At 40.2% G+C, this 21,943-nt stretch overlaps 1 protein-coding gene across 1 annotated transcript in view; it reads right to left on the bottom strand.

Annotated features, from left to right (window-relative positions):
* Nucleotides 1-12,680: 12,680 nt before the first annotated feature.
* Nucleotides 12,681-21,943, bottom strand: part of MAMDC2 (MAM domain containing 2) — a 164,750-nt gene continuing 155,487 nt past the window's right edge. Inside the window, exons 12-14 of the mRNA XM_068974487.1 lie at nucleotides 19,625-19,884; nucleotides 12,927-13,011; nucleotides 12,681-12,787 (exon numbers count right to left, since the gene is read on the bottom strand). Of these exons, the coding sequence (XP_068830588.1) occupies nucleotides 12,711-12,787; nucleotides 12,927-13,011; nucleotides 19,625-19,884 (422 nt within the window). The 3' untranslated portion in view covers nucleotides 12,681-12,710. The remainder of the gene's footprint in view (nucleotides 12,788-12,926; nucleotides 13,012-19,624; nucleotides 19,885-21,943) is intronic.

The raw sequence follows: 21,943 nt of genomic DNA, 5'->3' as shown, positions 1-21,943 counted from the left end.
CTCTCTTCGCGGCTGTGGCTTCCGTTCCCACCTACCTACACCCCGAGCGCGCCGCAGTCCCACTCCCGCGCGAATAGCGCGGCGCGCGAGTGCGCGAGAGCCCGCCCCGGCGCCTGCGCAGTCCCTGCCTGGTAGCGTCACAGGGTATGCCCCACCCCTCCACCCCTCCACCCCTTCGCCCCTTGCGGGTCCTGGGAGACCCGAGCTGGTGGGAATCGGACGGGGTGGCACACGGGACCCAGCGGGAAGCGGCCACGGGACTGGTCTGTACGTTTCTGCATTTTGCCGATTTTTTTTTTAACTCCGAAAAAAATGTCGGCTGCATTTAATGTTTTGAAAACCTTTTCAGCGCTCAAGGAAACATCCACGAGGGGAGGGAGCGCGGGACCTCTTCATCTTCTGACTGTGCTTTTAATCAGGTCCCCGTGTCAAAACAAAAACCCCAACAATGCAAGCTTTCAAATGACTCTATGCCAGCTCTTCCCTTAAAACATAGCGCTCGTGTCTGTTGCGCTCTCCAACAGGTGTAAAGATTGCACCGCACAGGTTTTCTTCACTACCCCCAGCACCACCCCCTCTCCCTAGCTCCCTAGTAAGAATTCCTCCTTCGAACTTTCTAGAAGTGCCCCAGCGAGCACGCTGGCATCGTTGAGAGGATGCTTCCACTTAAACCTAGTCACGTTCATCTAGTTAAATCCCTTATTAAAGATGAGGTTCACTGAGGCCTCTGAAGGTCTGTACTCTAATAATGTCTGATCTACAGTGGGCTAGGCTGAGGCAGTGAGGGAGCCAGGCAAGCAGGTCTCAGAGCTTACGTTCTGGTGTGGAAGACAGGAAAAGAACAAGATAACCTGCATAGGATCAAGATAATTCCAGGCGGTGATAGGTGTCATGAAGGAAAAAACAGAATGAATGTAAGAAGCAGGGAAGGCCTGTCAGAGAAGGTGATACTTGAGCTAAATCCTGGAGAAGGAGCTAGCGGAGGAAATGAGAAAAAAGCATTCCAGGCAAGGACAGAGGCTCTGAGGTGGAAACCAGCAGAATGAGGAACAAAGGGAAGGCCGCCTAGGCTCTACTGAAGTGAGCAAGCTTGCTTAGGGGGGCCTTGCCCATCATGCATTTTATTTTAAAAGCAATGGGAAGCCATTGGATGGTTTTAAGCAGGAGAGAGACAAGATCTGATTAAAGTTCTTAAATGGGGCACTCTGGTTTCTGATTCCTCAGAGTCAAGCATGGAAGTTGAGAGGGCATTTAGAAAGCTATCGCAGAAAACCCTGATTCCCCACTTCAGTTTAAATGCTCCTTTCCCAAGCCCCTGCTTCTTCTCACACAACTGAAATCTGTACTCTTTAGAAGTTGTAACCGAAGAAAGAATAAAATTTTTTTAAAAAATGTGAACATGTCTTGGTTGTTAGAAAATTTTTAGTTTTTCAGCAAATTAAATAATACCTTTAAAACTGTTCAAAAGGCAGGAAATAATCTTTTTAAAAATAGGGCTTAGGAGGGTATTATACCCTCATTTGCTACATTGCTAGTACAAACTTTTTGAGAAGTGACTTGGTAACCTGCTTCAAGAGCCTTAGAAGAGTCAAATTCTTTGAAGAAATCGTTACATTTAGGGAAACCTAATGGTAAAATGGCACCCCACTCCAGTACTCTTGCCTGGAAAATCCCATGGATGGAGGAGCCTGGTAGGCTGCAGTCCATGCTAAGGGTCGGACACGACTGAGCGACTCCCTTTCGCTTTTCACTTTCATGCATTGGAGAAGGAAATGGCAACCCACTCCAGTGTTCTTGCCTGAAGAATCCCAGGGACAGGGGAAACTGGTGGGCTGCCGTCTATGGGGCCGCACAGAGTTGGACACGACTGAAGTGACTTAGCAGCAATGGTAAAATAATACATGCAGTGATAATGAGGGTTGAGAGCAGGAAACCAATCTAATCATTTTATACTATCATTAGATCTCAGTGAACCACTCAAATTGTGCTTATAAAGTTGAGTTGGGAAATGTGTGTGTGTGTGTGTGTGTGTGTGTGTGTGTTTGTGTTTATGCTCAGTCATGTCCAACTGTTTGTGACCCCATGGACTGTAGGCCACCAGGCTCCTCTGTCCCTGGGATTTTTCAGGCGAGAGTACTGGAGTGGGGTGCCATTGCCTTCTCCAGGGGATCTTCCCGACCCAAGAATCTAACGCATATCTCCTGTGTCTCTTGCCTTGCAGGTGGAATCTAACCACTGAGCTATCGGGAAATGACACCACATATTATGCATACAGATTGTGAGTTCTTGTCTAGACTGTCAGTCAGTCATGCTCTACCGTCATCCTTTGAAAAGGGAAATGTTACTGGTTTTACTTCTAACCACAAGCACAACATGTGTTAAATGCAGAAATTTAGGAAACAGAGAAAAACAAACATACACAAGGGGGAAATTACTCATAATTCCTCTACCCAGACTAATCACTGTTAAGATTTTGGTGTATGTTTTAATATCTTTTTTCTTTGCGTATGTATGTTATGGTCCTTTTGTTGAAAAAAGTAGAATTATGCTGCACAACTTATATATGCTGTTATTTAACCCTCTTTTTCTCACATAATATGTTTCAGTTCAGTTCAGTTGCTCAGTCGTATCTGACTCTTTGCAACCCCATGGACCACAGCATGCCAGGCCTCCCTGTACATCACCAACTTACGGAGTCCACCCAAACTCCTATCGATTGAGTCGGTGATGCCATCCAACCGTCTCATCCTCTGTCGTTCCCTTCTCCTCCTGCCTTCATTCTTTCCCAGCATCAAGGTCTTTTCCAATGAGTCAACTCTTCGCATCAGGTAGCCAAAGTATTGGAGTTTCAGCTTCAACATCAGTCCTTCCAATGAACACTCAGGACTGATCTCCTTTAGGATGGACTGGTTGGATCTCCTTGCAGTCCAAGGGACTCTCAAGAGTCTTCTCCAACACCACCTTTCAAAAGCATCGATTCTTCAGTGCTCAGCTTTCTTTATAGTCCAACTCTCACATCCATACATGACTACTGGAAAAACCATAGCCTTGAGTAGACAGACCCTTGCTGGCAATGTAATGTCTTTGCTTTTTAATATGCTGTCTAGGTTGGTCATAACTTTCCTTCCAAGGAGTAAGCATCTTTTAATTTCATGGCTGCAATCACTATCTGCAGTGGTTTTGGAGCCCCCAAAAACAAAGTCTGTCACTGTTTCCACTGTTTCCTCATCTACTTGCCATGAAGTGATGGGACTGGATGCCATGATCTTCATTTTCTGAATGTTGAGCTTTAAGCCAACTTTTTCACTCTCCTCTTTCACTTTCATCAAGAGGCTCTTTAGTTCTTCTTCACTTTCTGCCATAAGGGTGGTGTCATCTGTATATCTGAAGTTATTGATAATTTCTCCCGGCAGTCTTGATTCCGGTTTGTGCTTACACCAGCCCAGCATTTCTCATGATGTACTCTGCATATAAGTTAAATAAGCAAGGTGACAATATATAGCGTTGATGTACTCCTTTTCCAGTCTGTTGTTCCATGTCCAGTTGTAACTGTTGCTTCCTGACCTGCATACAGATTTCTCAAGAGGCAGGTCAGGTGGTCTGGTATTCCCATCTCTTTCAGAATTTTCCACAGTTTATTGTGATCCACACAGTCAAAGGCTTTGGCATAGTCAATAAAGCAGAAATAGATGAATATCTTTTTATGCCATTAAGTATTTTTCTAGGTGAGAAGGAGGTTCAAGAGGGAGAGCATATATATATACACTTAATGGCTAATTCACACTGATGTATAGCAGAAACACAACATTGTAAAGCAATTATCCTCCAATTAAAAATAAATAATAAAAAATGTTTTTCTGTAACATGGTTTTAAGTAACTATATAGCATTCCATCAAACAGATGTAGTATAATTTATCTAAATACTTCTCTTTTGTTGGGCTCTGTATGACTGGAAGTTAGCATGAACCAGACAGATGCTGACAGGTTATACGAGCTTGTGTATGCTCAGTCTCTAAGACCTATCTGACTCCTTGCAGCACCATTGACCGTAGCCCGCCAGACTTTTCTGTCCATGGGATTTCCCAGGTAAGCATACTGGAGTGAGTTGACATTTCCTCCTTTAAGGGATCTTCACACACACACACACACACACACACACACACTTTCTCTCTCTCTCTCTCTGATCAACTTAGTGAAGGAACTGTTCTGGAGGGCTAAAGATAATGATCACCTTTCTCACAGAGAGCTAAAACCCCAGACAAATTCTGCTAGAGGTAAAAATATCTTATCTCTGCAGTTCTTAATTTTTAAAAATTGGTTTCTAACATCATACTAAAGTTAAAAACAATCGAAATATCTGCTTCTTCTTGGTGTAGCTACATTAGTATTGGAATGGACTGTAGTAATATCTAACACTAACAGCATTTATCATATACAAGTTGCTGCTCTAAGCACTTTTTCATAACTCAATTTTATATTCTGGATCAATGTCTCAACAGATTTGTGTCTTTCTCAAATTTTCATTTCTTGAATACAAAATCCAACTGAAAGATTCAAGAAATTGTTAGGAATTAATGTAAGGTTTCAAGTGTTCTCTGTGATATGTCATGATAAGAAGCCTAGATCTAAATGGGCCTTCATTTCTTTGGAGGATATCAGCTGGGAAAACAATATTAAATTACTCCAGAAGGAATTTACCCTCAATTTCAAATCTAGGGGGAGAGCAAGCATTCTCCCTCACACCCAGTTACTTCCTATAGAAAAGAAAGTTGGTAATTGTCAGCATTGTTCTAAATCTGTTGATATCAGCTTCATAAATTATAAGTGAATTTTTTGATATTAGAAACTGAGAGTGACATTTCATCTCATTATCTCTACAAGCTGGGATGCTGAACTCTCCCATAAGCTTGTTGGTTTTAAGGTCAATTATTTTTAAATTCAAAAACAAACTCACAGGAAAAAAAATCAGATTTGTGGTTACCAGAGGCAGAGGGTGGGGAGAGGGGAAAATTAGATGAAGGTGATCACAAGGTATAAACTTCTGGTTGTAAGAATAATAAGTACTAGGGATGTAACATAAAACTTGATAAATATAAGTAAAACTGCTGTGTGTTACATATGAAAGTTTTAAGAGAAAATTTTCGCTCTTTTTAATTTTATATTTATATGAGATGATGGGCAAAATCACTGCAGATGGTGACTGCAGCCATGAAATTAAAAGATGCATACTCCTTGGAAGGAAAGTTATGACCAACATAGATAGCATACTCAAAAGCAGAGACATTACTTTGCCGACTAAGGTCCGTCTAGTCAAGGCTATGGTTTTTCCTGTGGTCATGTATGGATGTGAGAGTTGGACTGTGAAGAAGGCTGAAGTGCTGAAGAATTGATGCTTTCGAACTGTGGTGCTGGAGAAGACTCTTGAGAGTCCCTTGGACTGCAAGGAGATCCAACCAATCCATTCTGAGGAGATCAGTCCTGGGATTTCTTTGGAAGGAATGATGCTAAAGCTGAAACTCCAGTACTTTGGCCACCTCATGCGAACAGTTGACTCATTGGAAAAGACTCTGATGCTGGAAGGGATTTGGGGCAGGAGGAAAAGGGGACGACAGAGGATGAGATGGCTGGATGGCATCACTGACTCGATGGACGTGAGTCTGAGCGAACTCCGGGAGTTGGTGATGGACAGGGAGGCTTGGCGTGCTGCGATTCATGGGGTCACAAAGAGTTGGACACAACTGAACGACTGAACTGAACTGAACTGAGATGATGGATGTTCACTAAACTTATTGTGATACTCATTTCATGATGTATATAGGTCAATCATTATGCTCTACACCTTAAGCTTAGTGCTATGTGTTAATTATATCTTAATAAAACTGGAAAGAAAAAAAAGGAATTAACCCTGAAACAATTGGCATAATGTAACTGTCTTTTTAAATCTATTTTAAAAGTTACATGTGAAATAACATGAATACATTCTACTCTTAAAAATTAGAATACAGATAAAATTGTGTGCATTCAACATTTTTTCTTCAGTCCTGTTGCTGCACTCCTTATCTTCCAGAGTTAACTACTCTCACACTTGTTCAGTGTGTAATGTAATGTCTTTTAAGACTGTTTCAATATTTATATGCATTTTATCTATATAAAATATGTAATCATATTTTGAGTGTGAAGCATTATGTAAATGCACTATTATATAAACAATGTATTACATGCATATATATCTAAATGTATTAACATAAAAATATGGTATGAATAGTTATGCAACTTTTTTTGTTCAAAAATATATTTTTGTGATGTATCCATGTTGACAGATATATTGATAAGTCTGGCTCCCTTTTACCTGCTACAGAGTTTTTGTATGAAAATATCACACTTTATCCACTACTCGAATGATTTGACAAGTAGATTGCTTCCAATTTTTCATTTTCACAAGCACTACTCGGGGAATATCCTCAGACCTGTCTTTATGTATATGTACTAACATTCCTCTAGGATAGGTATCAAGAATTAAAACTGCTAGATCATGTACCACAGTAATTACTTTGCTTCAGTTTCTTGAAATTGTTGCTTATGGCTAATTTCTTAGTAACTGTGATTATTTGAAAATTATGTCTAAAAAGAAAATTTCTCTCTTCCACCCACCCCCTTTTCTAGCATTGGTTTTGACTCAATGATTTCTCTCTCCCCGTCCCCTACCTACACACACACAAACCCCTCCCCTCTATATAGTGCCCTCTTTTTCTCCCATGACGTCTAGGTTCTATGGGGCCTGAAACTTATATAAGTTTGTAAGCTTTCTCTGAAAAAAAAAAAAACAAAAACAAAAACGTATTTCAAATACAAAATGAGAAGAGTGATTATTACTTCAGAATGAAAAAATAAATCACAGCCTCAGCACCACTGACCATTGACAATTTGGGTAAGGTAAAGTTGTTTGCTGGCGGAAAAGGAGGCCCCTATCCTGTGTATCGCAGGATAGCCAGCACCGTTGTCGGCCTCTACTCACTAGGTGCAAGTAACGCCTCCCCAGTTTTGATAACCAAAAAGTTCTCCAGACTTTGACAAATGTCTCCTAAAGGATAAAAGTGCCCCAAATTGAGAGCCACTGCCCTAATCCTACCCACTTTTTCAGAGAATAGAAAAAGAAGAAAGATTTTTTCATTCAGCTCTGCTTATGAGTCTAACCTTGTCTAAATCCCCTAATTTCTAAAGAAATTAAAGATAATTCTCTGTCAATCTTACTCATGAACATATTTGCACACATGTAGCAGTGTTTAAAAAAGTAAATATGTCATTACCTAAATGAGCTTATTACAGAATTTGAGGGTGATTAACTATTGTCAAATCAAATCAATTAATATGATTCTTCATATTAAAAGACTGCAGGAGAGAGACTGAAACAGGAAAAATCATTTAATTATTTTCAACACACATTGATGGTTAAAGTTTCTAGGAAACTATGAGTAGAAAAAAACTTCATTTAACCAATAAAAGGCAATACCAGAAACCTTCAGCTAGTTCATATTCAATGATGAAATGTTTAGAAATATTCTCAAGTTCTGGAAAGATGATACTATCACTACTTCTTTTGAGCACTATATTGGATGTCTTAGCCTGCCAGATAAGTTATGAAAATAAAGCAAATAGAGTTGAAAAGGAAAAACTAAAATTGGCCTTTTAAAGAGATATGATAAAATAGCAAACAAAACTTGTGGTAGGCAGAGCAATGGCTCCCCAAATATGCCCACATCCTAATCCCTGGAGTTTGTGAATATAATACCTCCCATGGTAAAAGGGAATTTGCAGATGTGATTAAAGATCTTGAAATGGGGTGATTATATTGAACCATCCAGGTAGGCCCAATATAATCACAAAGGTCCTTATAAGAGGGAGGGAGGCAGAGGAGATATGATAATGAAAGCAGATGTTAGAGTGATGACACAGCTGGAAGGGGGCCGTGACATCTTGGGGATCTCATTCTGCTGTTTGTTGACATCTGATTTGTGCTTCTAGTGAATTGTTTCACTAAATGTTTTGTGCTTTTGTATTGTGAGCCCTTCCATGCGGTTTAATATGTAGGAAACTTGTACAGCCTGGGCTGAGTGTGTAGCCTTCCAAAGAGTCTTTATATTTGTTTCTACCAGGTGCCCCAACTGGCCAGTGACATATTTTTAAGTTAAACTTTTACTGCATGGATTTCCAGACCATAAAATTTTGATAAGCCAAAGAGAATCCTTATATCCTTCATGAATCAACATATGTATTTGTACTAAACTAAATGCCTTTATTGAGAATTTGTTTATTTACTTCAGCAATATTTGTTGAATATGATAGGCAGAGTGGGTACATAACTGAATATGCAACCAGCTTGAGATGGATGTAAAAGCAAGAATTTAGGTTTAGCATGATATATCTTGTGAGGGGTATGAATACAGGTAAGCAGCACAATGGCTGGAGTAGGAAGAGCAAAGTGGAAGGCATTGCCCACATGCTGATTAAAATGAGCCTTGAATAGCAAATAATTTAAAAAAAGATGAAAAATGACAAGAGCATATGGTTGCTTTATCCTTAAGATGGCACTATAAACTCACAATTCCTTTGTAGAGAAATGCTATATAAAAACAACTGTGATATATCCAAAAATCTCAATCAACCCTTATAAACTAGAAATGCTTTTGTGTGTCAGATACTAAGGACTCATATATATCACCTTCATTTAAATTAATCTTTACAGCACCCTTACGAAGTAGAGATGAGTATTTTGCTGCCCGTTTTGCAGACTAGGAATAGGAGTCAGAGATGGTAGGAGTGACTTGCTTTCAGTCACAAATCCTGTAAGTGGCAAAGCCAGGATTTAAACTGAGACAGCCTGAATCTGGAAACCATGCACTTAAATCATTGTATTTCATCTCTTTATAGTAATCCATGTGTTGAAAATACAATAACATTAGAATGGTCGGTTACAAAAATTCTCCCCACTCCCCTGTTCTGGTTAAATCACACTGGAGAACACGTCTCTTGCATGAGAAGTCAAAGAGCCCATGCCTTAGCCCCCAGAGTGACAGAAGACATCCAGACACCAGAACACTCTGTTAGTGTTGGTTCTCTCTGCTCTGCCCAGACAAGCTGGAGGCTTGGCCTGCCCTCCCTCTCAGATGCCCTTTCTAAGCACTCCCTGGGAATATGGTTTCTCCAATTTGGCACTCTGCTTATGATAACAGGTTTAGATCTCTATTTTCCTTGCTGACATGTGAGGACTTTTGTGATCTCCACGCTTAGTATAATACCTGGAGCATAGATTTCTTAATAAATCTTTGTTAAACATTTTCTTCTTCCTCATTTAACCAGACCTTGCATCAGAACCCTATTTTCCTTAGACTTTCCTTTGCTCCCTTCTAAATAATTTCCAACACAAACAGCAAATTATAGGAGAAAAAGTAGTTTCCATCTGAAGCACTTGTGTGTTTAGGTGAGAACTGGAATAAATGCTAACACTGGGTTTAAATGGTTAAGCAGTAATTATTAGCTAGTATGCCTTTCTCGGTGGCATTTCTAAACCTGAGAAAACTATACTGTGCTTACAATATTTTGCAAATTTTCATCCAGGTGAAATATGGTTAAAATAAAGGCCAAGGACAACCTGGAAAAGGAAGAGTGGCATCCAATCAGTGAAACATGCAAAGGGGGCATAAGTGAGAGAGGATAAGTAAATCCGCTCACCTTCCATCTTCTCTCTTCGCTTCCATGAACTTCACGTTGTATTTCAGCAACAAATGGTAATAGTTACTTCCTTTTTTTCTGCCCTAAGTCAATAATTAGCCCCCAACCCCTACCCCCTCTACTTCCCACCCCTGCTGTTAGGGGAAGCACACTGATTGAAACCGCCCCACCCTGGCCAGGCACCGTAGTAACCATTTGCATGAGTTGTTTTATGACAGGAGGTCCTGGTAAGGAACAGGGGACTAATAAGCCTCCACCAACCAGAAGAGTTCGGGAAAGGTCAAAAGGAGACACCACCTGTCTGACCACCTCCCAGAATCCTTCTCTCTGGCATCCATTTTGACTGAACAAGGTGTGCACCACCAGGAAGGACTCTGAGTCAGAATGATTGGCTAAAGACAACCCGGAAACTAATCCCATCACCATAAAACCCGAGACTGCAAGCCATGTGACAGAACTGTTCTCCTGGATTCCCTTACCCTACTGTTCTCCACCCGGGTGCCCTTTCCCAATAAAATCTCTTGCTTTGTCAGCAGATGTGTCTCCTTGGACAATTCATTTCCGAGTGTTAGACAAGAGCCCAGTTTCGGGCCCTGGAAGGGGTCCCCTTTCCTGCAACACTACCACCATCAACCCCACCCCCTCCCCCACCCCCCACTTTCCAAAGCTGCTATCCCAAGTAGTATTTCTGGTTTGGCAACCTCCAGGGTAGCCAATAAATCCTACCTGTGGGAAACTTGGAACCTTAGGTATTAGGAATGGAGTCGGTAGGGGAGCTGGAAGGTTCAGGAGGCAGTCTTGTGAGGATTAGATCACAGGTTTGGCAATGTTGAGTAAAAATTCAACCAAGTCGACTGTAATGATATAAAGGCTTTACTGAACAATTCATGAATTGGGCAGCATCCCAACTAGTGACCAGAGAAGAGTTCCAAGGATTTCTACAAAATGGAAGGTTTTTATAGACGGGAGGGGAAAGGGAAAAGGAGAGAATGGACTGCTTCATCTTCCTTTTAGGGATGGGAAGGGCCTATGTGGCTGGTTACCTCACTGCTGCTGACCAGAAAATTCCAGACTGATCTGTTAAGACTGCAATCCTAGGGAAGGTTATAACTGCAGTTAGGTTAGCTATTAAGAATTGGTCTGCTGATGTGGGACTTAGTACAAGTAACTACATTTTGGGCCTGTCATTTCTTTTTTAAAGAACAGTGAAACCAAGGTTCAAAGCCAAGCCCTACACTAGTTGCTAAACTTGAACAGATTTAGTTTCCTACTTACAACATGTAACCACCATCACTAGCTCTACCTTATGGATTGTTATAGGATTAAATGAGCAAATTCATGTAAAGCTCTTTGAACAATGTCTGATGGTAATAAATATTCAATACATATTAGCGATGATTATAACCACGTGTGCCTGTGCAGTTGCTCAGTTGTGTCCGACTTTTTGCAACGCCATGGACTGTAGTCTAATGGGCTCCTCTGTCCATGGAATTTCCCAGGCAAGAAAATTGGAGTGGGTTGCCATTTCCTTCTCCGGGGATCTTCCCGACCCAGGAATCAAACCCTCATCTCCTGCGTCTCCTGTGCTAGCAAGCAGATTCCTTAGCACTGCTTCACCTGGGAAGCTGATTATTACCATGGGCTTATGTAATCTGTAAGCAGAGTCTGGTGAATTACTTCATTCATTTATGGAATCATTGTCTTCACAGAGTTTACATCCTAATAAGATACAATTTTGGAGACAATTGAGATCACTTATGTGACATGAAACACTTTTTAAAAATTAATTATGGTATCTATGTTTGCAGTGCTTATGCCACTAACAAAAAGGATTAAGAAGCATTTAATTGTAGCAGAGTAGAGATTCAAATTAGAATCAGCAGTTATACAGTGAAGATATTCATTCAAAAAAATATATTGGGACTTCCTGGCAGTCTGGTGGTTAAGACTTTGTGATGATCCCTCATCAGGGAACCACCCATGTGTTAGTCAGCCAAAGAATAAAAATAGAAATTTTTTAAAAACAGAAAAAGATGTTGAAGAAGGTTAATTGCTAGTGAGAGATTTTCAAATTATTTTTTATTAGGTAATCATAATTTCATAATAGCTGTTTGAATATATAAACATGTCTGTATAATTTTCTAAACATGTAAATAAAAGATAGTAGTTTACTACATCTGTTTGAATTCATGTAACTCAAAACATTACCAAAACATTTATTTTAAAAATCAGTAAAATTGTTTAACACACTAGAAAAATTTAGGGGTGTGTGTACATAAACATTTTCAAGCTTACTTTACAAAAAAAAAGAGTGCAATTTCTATCCAAGTGTTCAGAATGACTTTCAAAAATAAAAAAAAGAAGGTAGCACTGCTTTGTAATACAGCATTAATTAATACTTATCCCGGAACACTGATAAAAGATCCTTTGTTATCACATATGGTAAACATATTTAAAAATTAATACTCCATTTCTATGAATAAAACATAGAAAAAAAACTTTATTTTCTTAGAATAACTTGTTACCGTGAAAGACTGCATTCATTCTGCAGATATTACTGACATCACACATTATTACTTTAAAAATATTTATGATACTTGAACTTCAAAAGGAAACCCACAAGACCTATTCTCTTCCCAGTACATTCACTGAATGCAGATTTAAGTGAGCACATCTCATTTGATTGTGCCCTTTATTTGTATACTTTAAAATGACTACAATATAGTACATGTGTATTTTTAACTGGTACCAAAGTTAAGATGTATGATCTAGGTAAAACCAGCAGCCTGTACTTGTAGTAACAGTTGTCATACGCAAAAAGGAAAAAAAAAAAAGCCCTGAGTCAGTATTTTTTGCAAAAGTAATGAAAAAGAGTGCTCTGAAGTCATTTTATAACTTATGAAATGGTTAAGACTGTCCAGTATTATTTTGTTTTCATTTTGATTGAAGAGAGGTATGGCTTTTGTTTAGTTAATCCGATTCAGATCATTGCTTCATACTCAATTTCATTTAAGTCCTCAGAATATCCTGATGATTGCTGACTTTTATCTTCCATTTCTGTCAGGAAAGACAAATAGACAATAATAGTTTTCTCTATTTTTAATGTAGAAAATACTGAATTTGCATTCTTATGATTTGAAACTACTGCAAATTCTCTTTTCAGTCAAACTTAAATAATTTGGAAAACTATTGTTACCTGCACAGGATCCTGCTTGAAATTTAATATCATCAATGGCAATATCACTTCTTACTGACACTCCCCGAATGGCTTCAAAAATTATCTGAAAAATAATGAAATATGAATTTAGAAATAGAGTCATCCTACTAAAACAATGCTTGTCAGAGGCAGATCTAGGTTGTGTGGGTTTGGAAGCTTCGATTATTCTCAGGGGCCCACTTTCAGGAAAAGAATACAAAATCACCAATTCAAATTTAGGTACAAAAGGGAATTCTTATTTGGAATGTAAAGAAATTCACAACAAATTACTGGAGGCTTGGAAATTTAAGTTCCTTTCTTCTGAGACCTCTTTAGGCAATTTCTCAGGAATGTCCACCAAGAAATGCCTCTAGGTGGTGACCTGTTTTCCCTTGCTACCTAGAATACTACTCCTGTCACTCACAGGCCCTGTGAAAGTGAAGGGCCCAGAAGCTTCAGCTTCCATAGTCTCTCCCTAAATCTACCTTTGTACTAGTTCTAGGTGGGAGAATTAAAACAACAGATGAGACCCAAGTATGAACAGCACTGTATAATAGTTGAATTTACCAAAAAGACAATGGTTCACTGATCACGTTAAATACCATAACATCCAAGACGCAGCCCAAGAAAAAGAGGAAACCAGTTTCATGACTTTAGATCCTAGAAGAAAATAACTGATCAAATATTCAGGTTCTAGGGAAAATATATTATCAGCTCTAAAAACACTTTAATAATAGCTAATAAACCATGGAATACTCCAGGGAGGCTTGTGGATAATGAAAATTGTCTAGAAGACACATTTGCTCTACTAATTTGATGAGCAAATTACTCCCATTGGACTATAGTTCATGATTTAAATTAAATAAACAATATAAAGTGGATAATTAATAAGCATATGAAACTATCTTGAATTTAATGACTCAGAGAAGCTTTAACAACAGAAACGTGGCAAGATAACATTAATAGAAATTCTAAAGATATAACCCTAAACAAGAATTCAAATAAATGGTAAGAAGAGGAAAAAGTGTCCTAATACATCTAGATAGGAGGATATATGAATGTAGTTAATAACTGTTTTGGTTTTCTGGACAGCAGTGAAATCTGTTTTTTGACCTCCAACTCTGCAATGGAAGTACAACAGAAAAATCACCTGATGGAATTATATTCTGAATAGTCTGTTGTTGGGCCAAAACCTTGATTTCATACAACCCTCTCCTTTGAATTTCCTAAATATTTGAGTGATAACCATTTTATAGCATTATGATTTCCCCTTTGTATTATTCCCCTATTTGTATTTGTAAAAATCCTATTAAATAACTGTGGTTATTTTAGAATTAGATAAAAATGCAACTTTTTCTTTCAGTTTAAGTGTATTTTATTTTCAAATGGTTACTAAGTCATTATGCATAAATGCTAAGTCGCTTCAGCTGTGTCTGACTCTGTGCAACCCTATAGGCTGTAGCCTGCTGGGCTCCTCTGTCCATTGGATTCTCCAGGCAAGAATACCGGAGTGTGTTGCCATGCCTTCTCCAGGGACTCCCCAACCCAGGGATCAAACCTGCATCTCTATCTCTTGCATTGGCAGGCGGGGTTCTTTACCACTAGCGCCACCTGGGAAGCTCAAGTCATTAGGACATAAATACTTACAGTTTTGACTCAACTACTTGATAAAGGGAACATTAGCTATCTTTTGGTCCAGGGGCACCAGGAAAAAATTATTGAGATTAAGGGCACCATAAGCAAGAAAATTTGAAGACCTGGTATTAGTTCAGTACCAGCACATAATAATTCCTACTAAATGTCAGGCAGTATAATGAACAATATGAATGACAGAACTATTTCAGTGAGCTGAGAATTTGTGCAACAGTCTCTTTCAATGACATCAAAAGATAAGAAATCAGGAGGAAAACACCTGAGAGCAGAGGAGGAAAGATAAGCAAGGAATTCAAAGGAAATAAAATCATTCTGTGTTTTTGATCAACAGTGAATCAGGTTCTGCTTAGCACTTTAATAAATCCCTTAGGAAAGGACATGATTAAAATTTTGCTACTTCATACATTTTTTTCTACAAAGAAAATCTGATGACTGGAATATCATCCAGAGGCCACCCACATACTTCTCCTATATTGGGGGTCTACAGCCTCCAAGCAGCAGACTAGTACCTCCTGTCTTTTTTTTTTTTTAATTGGAGGCTCATTACTTTACAATATTATAGTTGTTTTTGCCATACATTGATATGAATCAGCCATGGGTGTACATGTGTTCCCCATCCTGAACCCCCCTCCCACCTTCCTCCCCATCCCATCCCTCAGGGTCATCCCAGTGAACCAGCCCTGAGCACCCTGTCTCATGCATCAAACCTGGACTGGCGATCTGTTTCACATATGATAATATACATGTTTCAATGCTGGCAGATCAGTGGTGGCATTAGATTAGAAATAAAGTGCACAATAAATGTGCTTGAATCATCCAAAATTATCCCCTGACCCCCTATCTGTGAAAAAAAATTTCTTCCATAAAACTGGTCCCTGGTATCAAAAAGGTTGGGGACTGCTGCCCTACAAGATAAATCACAAATGGGAGCAGTACCACAGTATTCTAAAAATCAATACCTGCCCACTCTGGTGATGTACAGATTGACTTCTCTAGTTCTCTGCATTTTCATGATCGCCTGGCTCACAGCCCACTGTTCATTCGACATACCCACTTTGGATGTCTGCTACTGCTGCTGCTGCTGTTGCTAAGTCACTTCAATCGTGTCCGACTCTGTGCGACCCCATTGACGGCAGCCCACCAGGCTCCCCATCCCTGGGATTCTCCAGGCAAGAACAATGGAGTGGGTTGCCATTTCCTTCTCCAATGCATGAAAGTGAAAAGTGAAAGTGAAGTCACTCAGTTGTGTCCGACTCTTAGCGACCCCATGGACTGCAGCCTACCAGGCTCCTCCGTCCATGGGATTTTCCAGGCAAGAGTACTGGAGTGGGGTGCCACTGGATGTCTAGTAAGATATCAAAAACTATGTGTGTTAAAAACAAAAGTAACTGTTAATTTGCCTCTTGCATCAGCTGCCTTCCTTCTTCCAGGTCTGCTCCACCTACGGTCTTCCTCATCTCGATAAACAGCAACTCCATTCTAGCAGTTGCTCAGGCCAAAACTTTGGAGTCATCCTGGCTCCTCTCTTTCTCTCAAACCCCACTTTCCACAAGGAAGGAAGTCCTGTGGGCTTTCTGACGACATCTCACCTCTGCTGCACAGCCCCGCCCACCATTTCTGTTGCCAGGCCCACTGCTGCTGCTGCTGCTGCTAAATGTCCGACTCTGTGCGACCCCATAGACTGCAGCCCACCAGGCTCCCCCATTCCTGGGATTCTCCAGGCAAGAACACTGGAGTGGGTTGCCATTGCCTTCTCCGAAGCCCATTGCAGTAACTCCCAAAGTCTCCTCACCCACCAGCCCCATCACCATAGTCTATGTAGTAAGTAGCTCCAGGTAGTAGCTAGAATGATCATTTAAAAGTATAAATCAGAACATATTACCTTAAAAGCCTCTAATGGTTTCTTATTGCTCTTGAAATAAATTTCAAACTGTACCATGTCCTCCAAGGCCTTTCATGAGTATTTCCTGATACTTCTTTGACCTCATTACCTGATCAGCTTGACTTACTCTTTTTCATAGCACTTACTATCACTTGATGTTACATTATATATTTTTGTTTCACATTTTCTACCTCTCCCCCACCACTAGAACGCAAACTTTAAAAGTGTAAGAACTGTATGCTATGTTCATTGCAGTATCCTCAGCACTTAAAAAGAGTAAATGGTCAATAAATACTTACTGAAAAGAGATATTTTGGCCTGAGCTCCTATAGTAGCTCAGACTGATAACTGATATAGCTATTGAGAATACCAGGTCTGCCATGGTTATAAAGACCAGAAAGATTTGGGAAAGAATATATTTTTAGAAACAATTAATCTTTTTTATAGTTTGGTACTTTAAAATTTATAAAACCCTTTCACAAACATAACCTCATTTGACTGTCACTTTAGTGATGTCAGCATGGCAGGCATTATTACCCCATTTTGAAAATGTATTAACAGGCTTCCCTGGTGGCTCAGATGGTAAAGAATCTGCCTGTAAGGCAAGAGACCAGGGTTCAATCCCTGGGATGGGAAGATACCCTGGAGAAGGGAATGCCTACCACTCCAGTATTCTTGCCTGGAGAATTTCATGGACAGAGGAGCCTGGCAGGCTGCAATCCAAGAGGTTGCAAAGAGTTGGACATGAATGAGCAACTAACACAAACAGTCTCAGAGAGACTGACGTTTCTCCAAGATCACCTAGTGCTTGTGACATCCAGGGCAATGAGTATATGTTGGGACTTCTATGGCAGGAGAGAGTGTAAAACAGGGACTTAGGGATGCAAACATTGGAACCAGTTAGATCTGGGACTGAGTTCTCACTCTGCCACTTACCAGCTGGACATTTAGTTTTCCCCATCTTTAAAGAAGAGCTACAAGGTCAACTGGAAGAACTTATGCACAGCTTTTAGCGCTGTGAGTGCTTGGCACACGGAAGATGGCCATTAGCACATGGGTGTCTCTGTGTTTTATTAGACACTAGGATGTTTTCGAGAAACTAGTTCATCCTGGTCTCCAGATAGTCATTTGAGATTCCTGAGGGAATCACAAAATCAAGAACATTCCTCATGGCAGATTCATATCTGTTCCATTCTAAGCCTAAAGGAATGATCTGGAATCTTTTTTCCCAAATTGGGAGCCAAAAATCTCTCAGGTCATTCTTTACCCTTTGAGCTTAAATATCCCAAGATGCCACCCAAGGTGCCTCACTACTTTGTGCTCAAAAAAATTTTCAGACAACAAGTCACCTGGCAAGTCTAGTATATGCAAGGACCTATACCTAGGGCTCAGATGCTGTGAAGTCACCTGTTCCACAGATCTCAAGTCCTAGAGCTCTTGTGCATCAGCACCATTTGGGCGTTTTAGAAAACATCAAGGCTCAGGCTCTGCCTGAGAAACTCAGATTTGTTCCATCTGTGACATAAATTCTCCATCTTTAGAATGCTCCAGAATCACCACAATTCTTGTTAAGACAGATTGCAGGGCCCTAAGCCCCATAGTTTCTGGTTCAGTAGTTCTGAGGCAGGGCCTGGGAGTGTGCATTGCAGGTGAGTTTCATTTTAGATGAATATACATTTCAGGTGTTGCTGCTGGTGTCAGGACCACACCTTGAGGACCTTTGAATAGTGTGAGTGCCCTGATAACCTAAAAAAATTAACCCATCACCTCTGAATGATGATCAGTGATATAAGGAAGTTTATGAGTGATCCATTTCTTTCTGTAAGCAGGCACTAAATCACTATCAAAATTATTTCTGGGGCCATATGTTTTCCTTTACTAAATGTTTAGGTAGTTTTATCCACACCAAGATAATGGGCCATCCTTGAATAATGTGCATCTTCCCTCTGTTATTTTTTCTTAGCAATAGCAACCTAGACAGCACTGCAACCTGGCCGTTCCTATTTAGATCTGTAGAAAATCAATTTTGGTTAAGGGGTAGCATAAAATACTGTCTTTATTTTGGATACTTCTTCCTGGGAAGACTTGCTTAAGCCAAGTAGGCAGTGGTTAACATTAAGGGGTACTCTGGTCCAAAAGCAAGGATGAGGAGGAAGTAGGGCTTTTAGCTAAAGGTCACTCCTGGAATTCTATACAGCAATTTCAGGAATAGTCAAGGGTCTAATGTTATCTGCCCAGAACTTTCTGGAGCTTTGACTCATGGTAGGCAGGTAAAGGCTTCCTTGCTAGTTCAGCGGTAAAGAACCTGTCTGCCAATGCAGGAGACACGGGTTCCATTTCTGAGTTGGGAAAATCCCCTGGAGAATGAATGACAACCCACTCCTGATTCTTGTCTGGAAAATCCCATAGACAGAGGAACCTGGCAGGCTACAGGCCATGGGGGTCACAAAAGAGTCAAACATGACTTAGTGACTAAAGAAAAACAAGAGGCAGGTAGTCACAGGCTTTTAGGAGGCTTCTGCTGATTCCTAGGCTAATTGGCTGCTTGATCTCACCCACCGGAATTGAAAAGGCTCCTTCTTATTGCTGTTCAGATTCCGTTATAATTGGGATCCTGCAGGAAGGAGGTCTCCTACTGCCTGTGAGCAGACTCAAGGGAGGCCCAGGACATAGGATCAAGATTGTTTCTTTTGCATCAGTGCAGACAGAGGCTTAAAATTTTACTCTGGATCATGTACTCTGTTAAATAGAAGCTTACAACAGCAGCCCTTGCATATGGCTAATGATGAATGAAAGAAGCAGCTGCAGCAACTAATTAGGTAATACCAGGTTTAGGAAAAAGAGAAGCTCTGTTTTAGAGGTTTTCAGGACGCAGACTATAACTGACACTCAAAATGTACCAAGATGAAAATAGCTACAGTTTCACTATTGAGTTACAAAAATTACTCTATGTATAAATACCCAAAGCTCTCTCTTTCTAATTTCCCTTTCATTGCTTACGTTCAATCAATGCAGTAATTATGTTTGCTCTTAAACAAGTACTGCCTCTATCTTTGACCCTGAAAAAGAACAAAACATTCTTGATGGTAGCAAGAAAAAGAAAGAGCATCAGAAGAGTATAGGCACATTTCCCATCATTTGATTCTTGTCTCTCTTGGCTTACCTGGTGCTGCCTCTCACAGCTATATTCAATCAGCGCCCGTAGCCAGGAGATGCTCTGTTCACCTCTTCTTCTCCACAAGAGAGACTCTTCACTGTCGCCTTCCTTTTTCAAATAAACATTCAGGAGGCCAGTCCCTGCTCCATACATGTGGTAGAAAAAGGTCAAGCAGTGTTTCCCAGTGACTCCTCGTAGAGGCCTGGACAAGAGTCTTGCTTTTTGTCCATATACCAAGTGGGAAGCCTCGATGTACATGTAGTAGCCTTGAGAGCAATGGAACATCAGGCATTGTTAAAAAGGACACACCATATTCTCTTCTAACATATGTATATGCAGATTATTTTCCATTATAGATTGTTACAATATATTAAATACTGTTCTCTGTGTTATACAGTAAATCCCTGTTGCTTATCTATTCTATGTATAGCAGTTTGTATCTGTTAACCCCATGCTGCTGCTGCTGCTAAGTTGCTTCAGTCGTGTCTGATTCTGTGCGACCCCATAGACGGCAGGCCACCAGGCTTCCCTGTCCCTGGGATTCTCCAGGCAAGAATACTAGAGTGGGTTGCCATTTCCTCCTCCAATGCATGAAAGTGAAAAGTGAAAGTGAAGTTGCTCAGTCGTGTCTGACTCTTAGCGACCCCATGGACTGCAGCCTACCAGGCTCCTCCGTCCATGGGATTTTCCAGGCAAGAGTACTGGAGTGGGATGCCATTGCCTTCTCCAGTTAACCCCATACTCCGAATTTATTCTGCCCCTCATTTCTGTTCTGAGTACTGTTCCTGGAAACAAATTAGAGTCAATGAACGACTTGACTACAGTACTGATAAAGGAGTTCATAATTTTGGAGAATGTGTATAATTCAAGAAAGATAAATATGCTACAATATTTTAACCATCAAAATAAGTGTCTTCATGTAATAATTTATAATTCAGTTTAATATACAGGAAGTAATTAATATACTAGTATTGTGCCACTGAGGTGGTAATTAACATGAGAATTTATCCTACTAATCCATGGACAATATTTTTAGCTTCCATCATTGGTTTAGGGGAATGGTCAGGTAGATGAGGTTCAAGTCTTGGTTCTAATAGTTATTGTCTGTGTGACTGTGATCTAATGGATTATCCCGTCTGAATCTATGTTCAGTTTAAAAATTTGTTGTTGTTCAGTTGCTAGGTTGCGTCTGACTCTTTGCAACCCCATGAACTGCAGCACTCCAGGCTTCCCCGTTCTTCACTATCTCCCTGAGTTTAAAAATAATGGTTACTAAACCTGTGCTACAGAGTTATGAGAATTAAATAATGTGTGTGACATATGTCCACATGTAACATGTATTCAAATATGTTTTCCGCCCTGCTTTCCTGATATTTTTCTGTGATACTTCTTGAAAATATAATTGTACAATATTTCAGTTCAATTCAGTTGCTCTTTGCGACCCATGGACTGTAGCACACCAGGCTTCCCTGTCCTTCACCAACTCCCAGAGCTTGCTCAAACTCATGTCTATCAAGTAGGTGATGCCATTCAACCATCTCATCCTCTGTCATTCCCTTCTCCTCCTGCCTTCAATCTTTCTCAGCATCAGAGTCTTTTCCAACGAGTCAGTTCTTCGTATCAAGTGGCCAAAGAATTGGAGGTTCAGCTTCAGCATCAGTCCTTCCAATGAATATTCAGGATTGACTGGTTGGATCTCCTTGCAGTCCAAGGGACTCTCAAGAGTCTCCTCCAACACTACAGTTCAAAACCATCAATTCTTCGGCACTCAGCTTTCTTTACAGTCCAACTCTCATTTCCATACATGACTACTGGAAAAACCAGAGCTTTGACTAAACGGACCTTTGTTGGCAAAGTAATGTCTACTTTTCAAGATGTTGTCTAGGTTTGTCATAGCTTTTCTTCCAAGGAGCAAGCATCTTTTAATTTCATGGCTGCAGTCACCATCTGCAGTGATTTTGGAGCCCCCAAAATAAAGTCTGTCACTGTTTCCACTGCTTCCCCATCTACTTGCCATGAAGTGATGGGACCAGATGCCATGATCTTAGTTTTCTGAATGTTGAGCTTTAAGCCAACTTTTTCACTCTCCTCTTTCACTTTCATCAAGAGGTTCTTTAGTTCTTCTTCACTTTCTGCCATAAGTGTGGTGTCACCTGAGTATCTGAGGTTATTGATATTTCTCCCGGCAATCTTGATTCCAGATTGTGCTTCATCTAGCCTGGTATTTTGCATGATGTACTCTGCATATAAGTTAAATAAGCAGGGTGACAATATATACCCTTGACATACCCCTTTCCCGATTTGGAACCAGTATGTTGTTCCATG

The sequence above is a fragment of the Capricornis sumatraensis genome, chromosome 6 (assembly GCF_032405125.1).
Source record: "Capricornis sumatraensis isolate serow.1 chromosome 6, serow.2, whole genome shotgun sequence".
Classification (NCBI taxonomy): domain Eukaryota; kingdom Metazoa; phylum Chordata; class Mammalia; order Artiodactyla; family Bovidae; genus Capricornis; species Capricornis sumatraensis.
The sequence above is the reverse complement of the archived record's forward strand: the minus strand, read 5'-3'. Positions and strand labels throughout refer to the sequence as shown.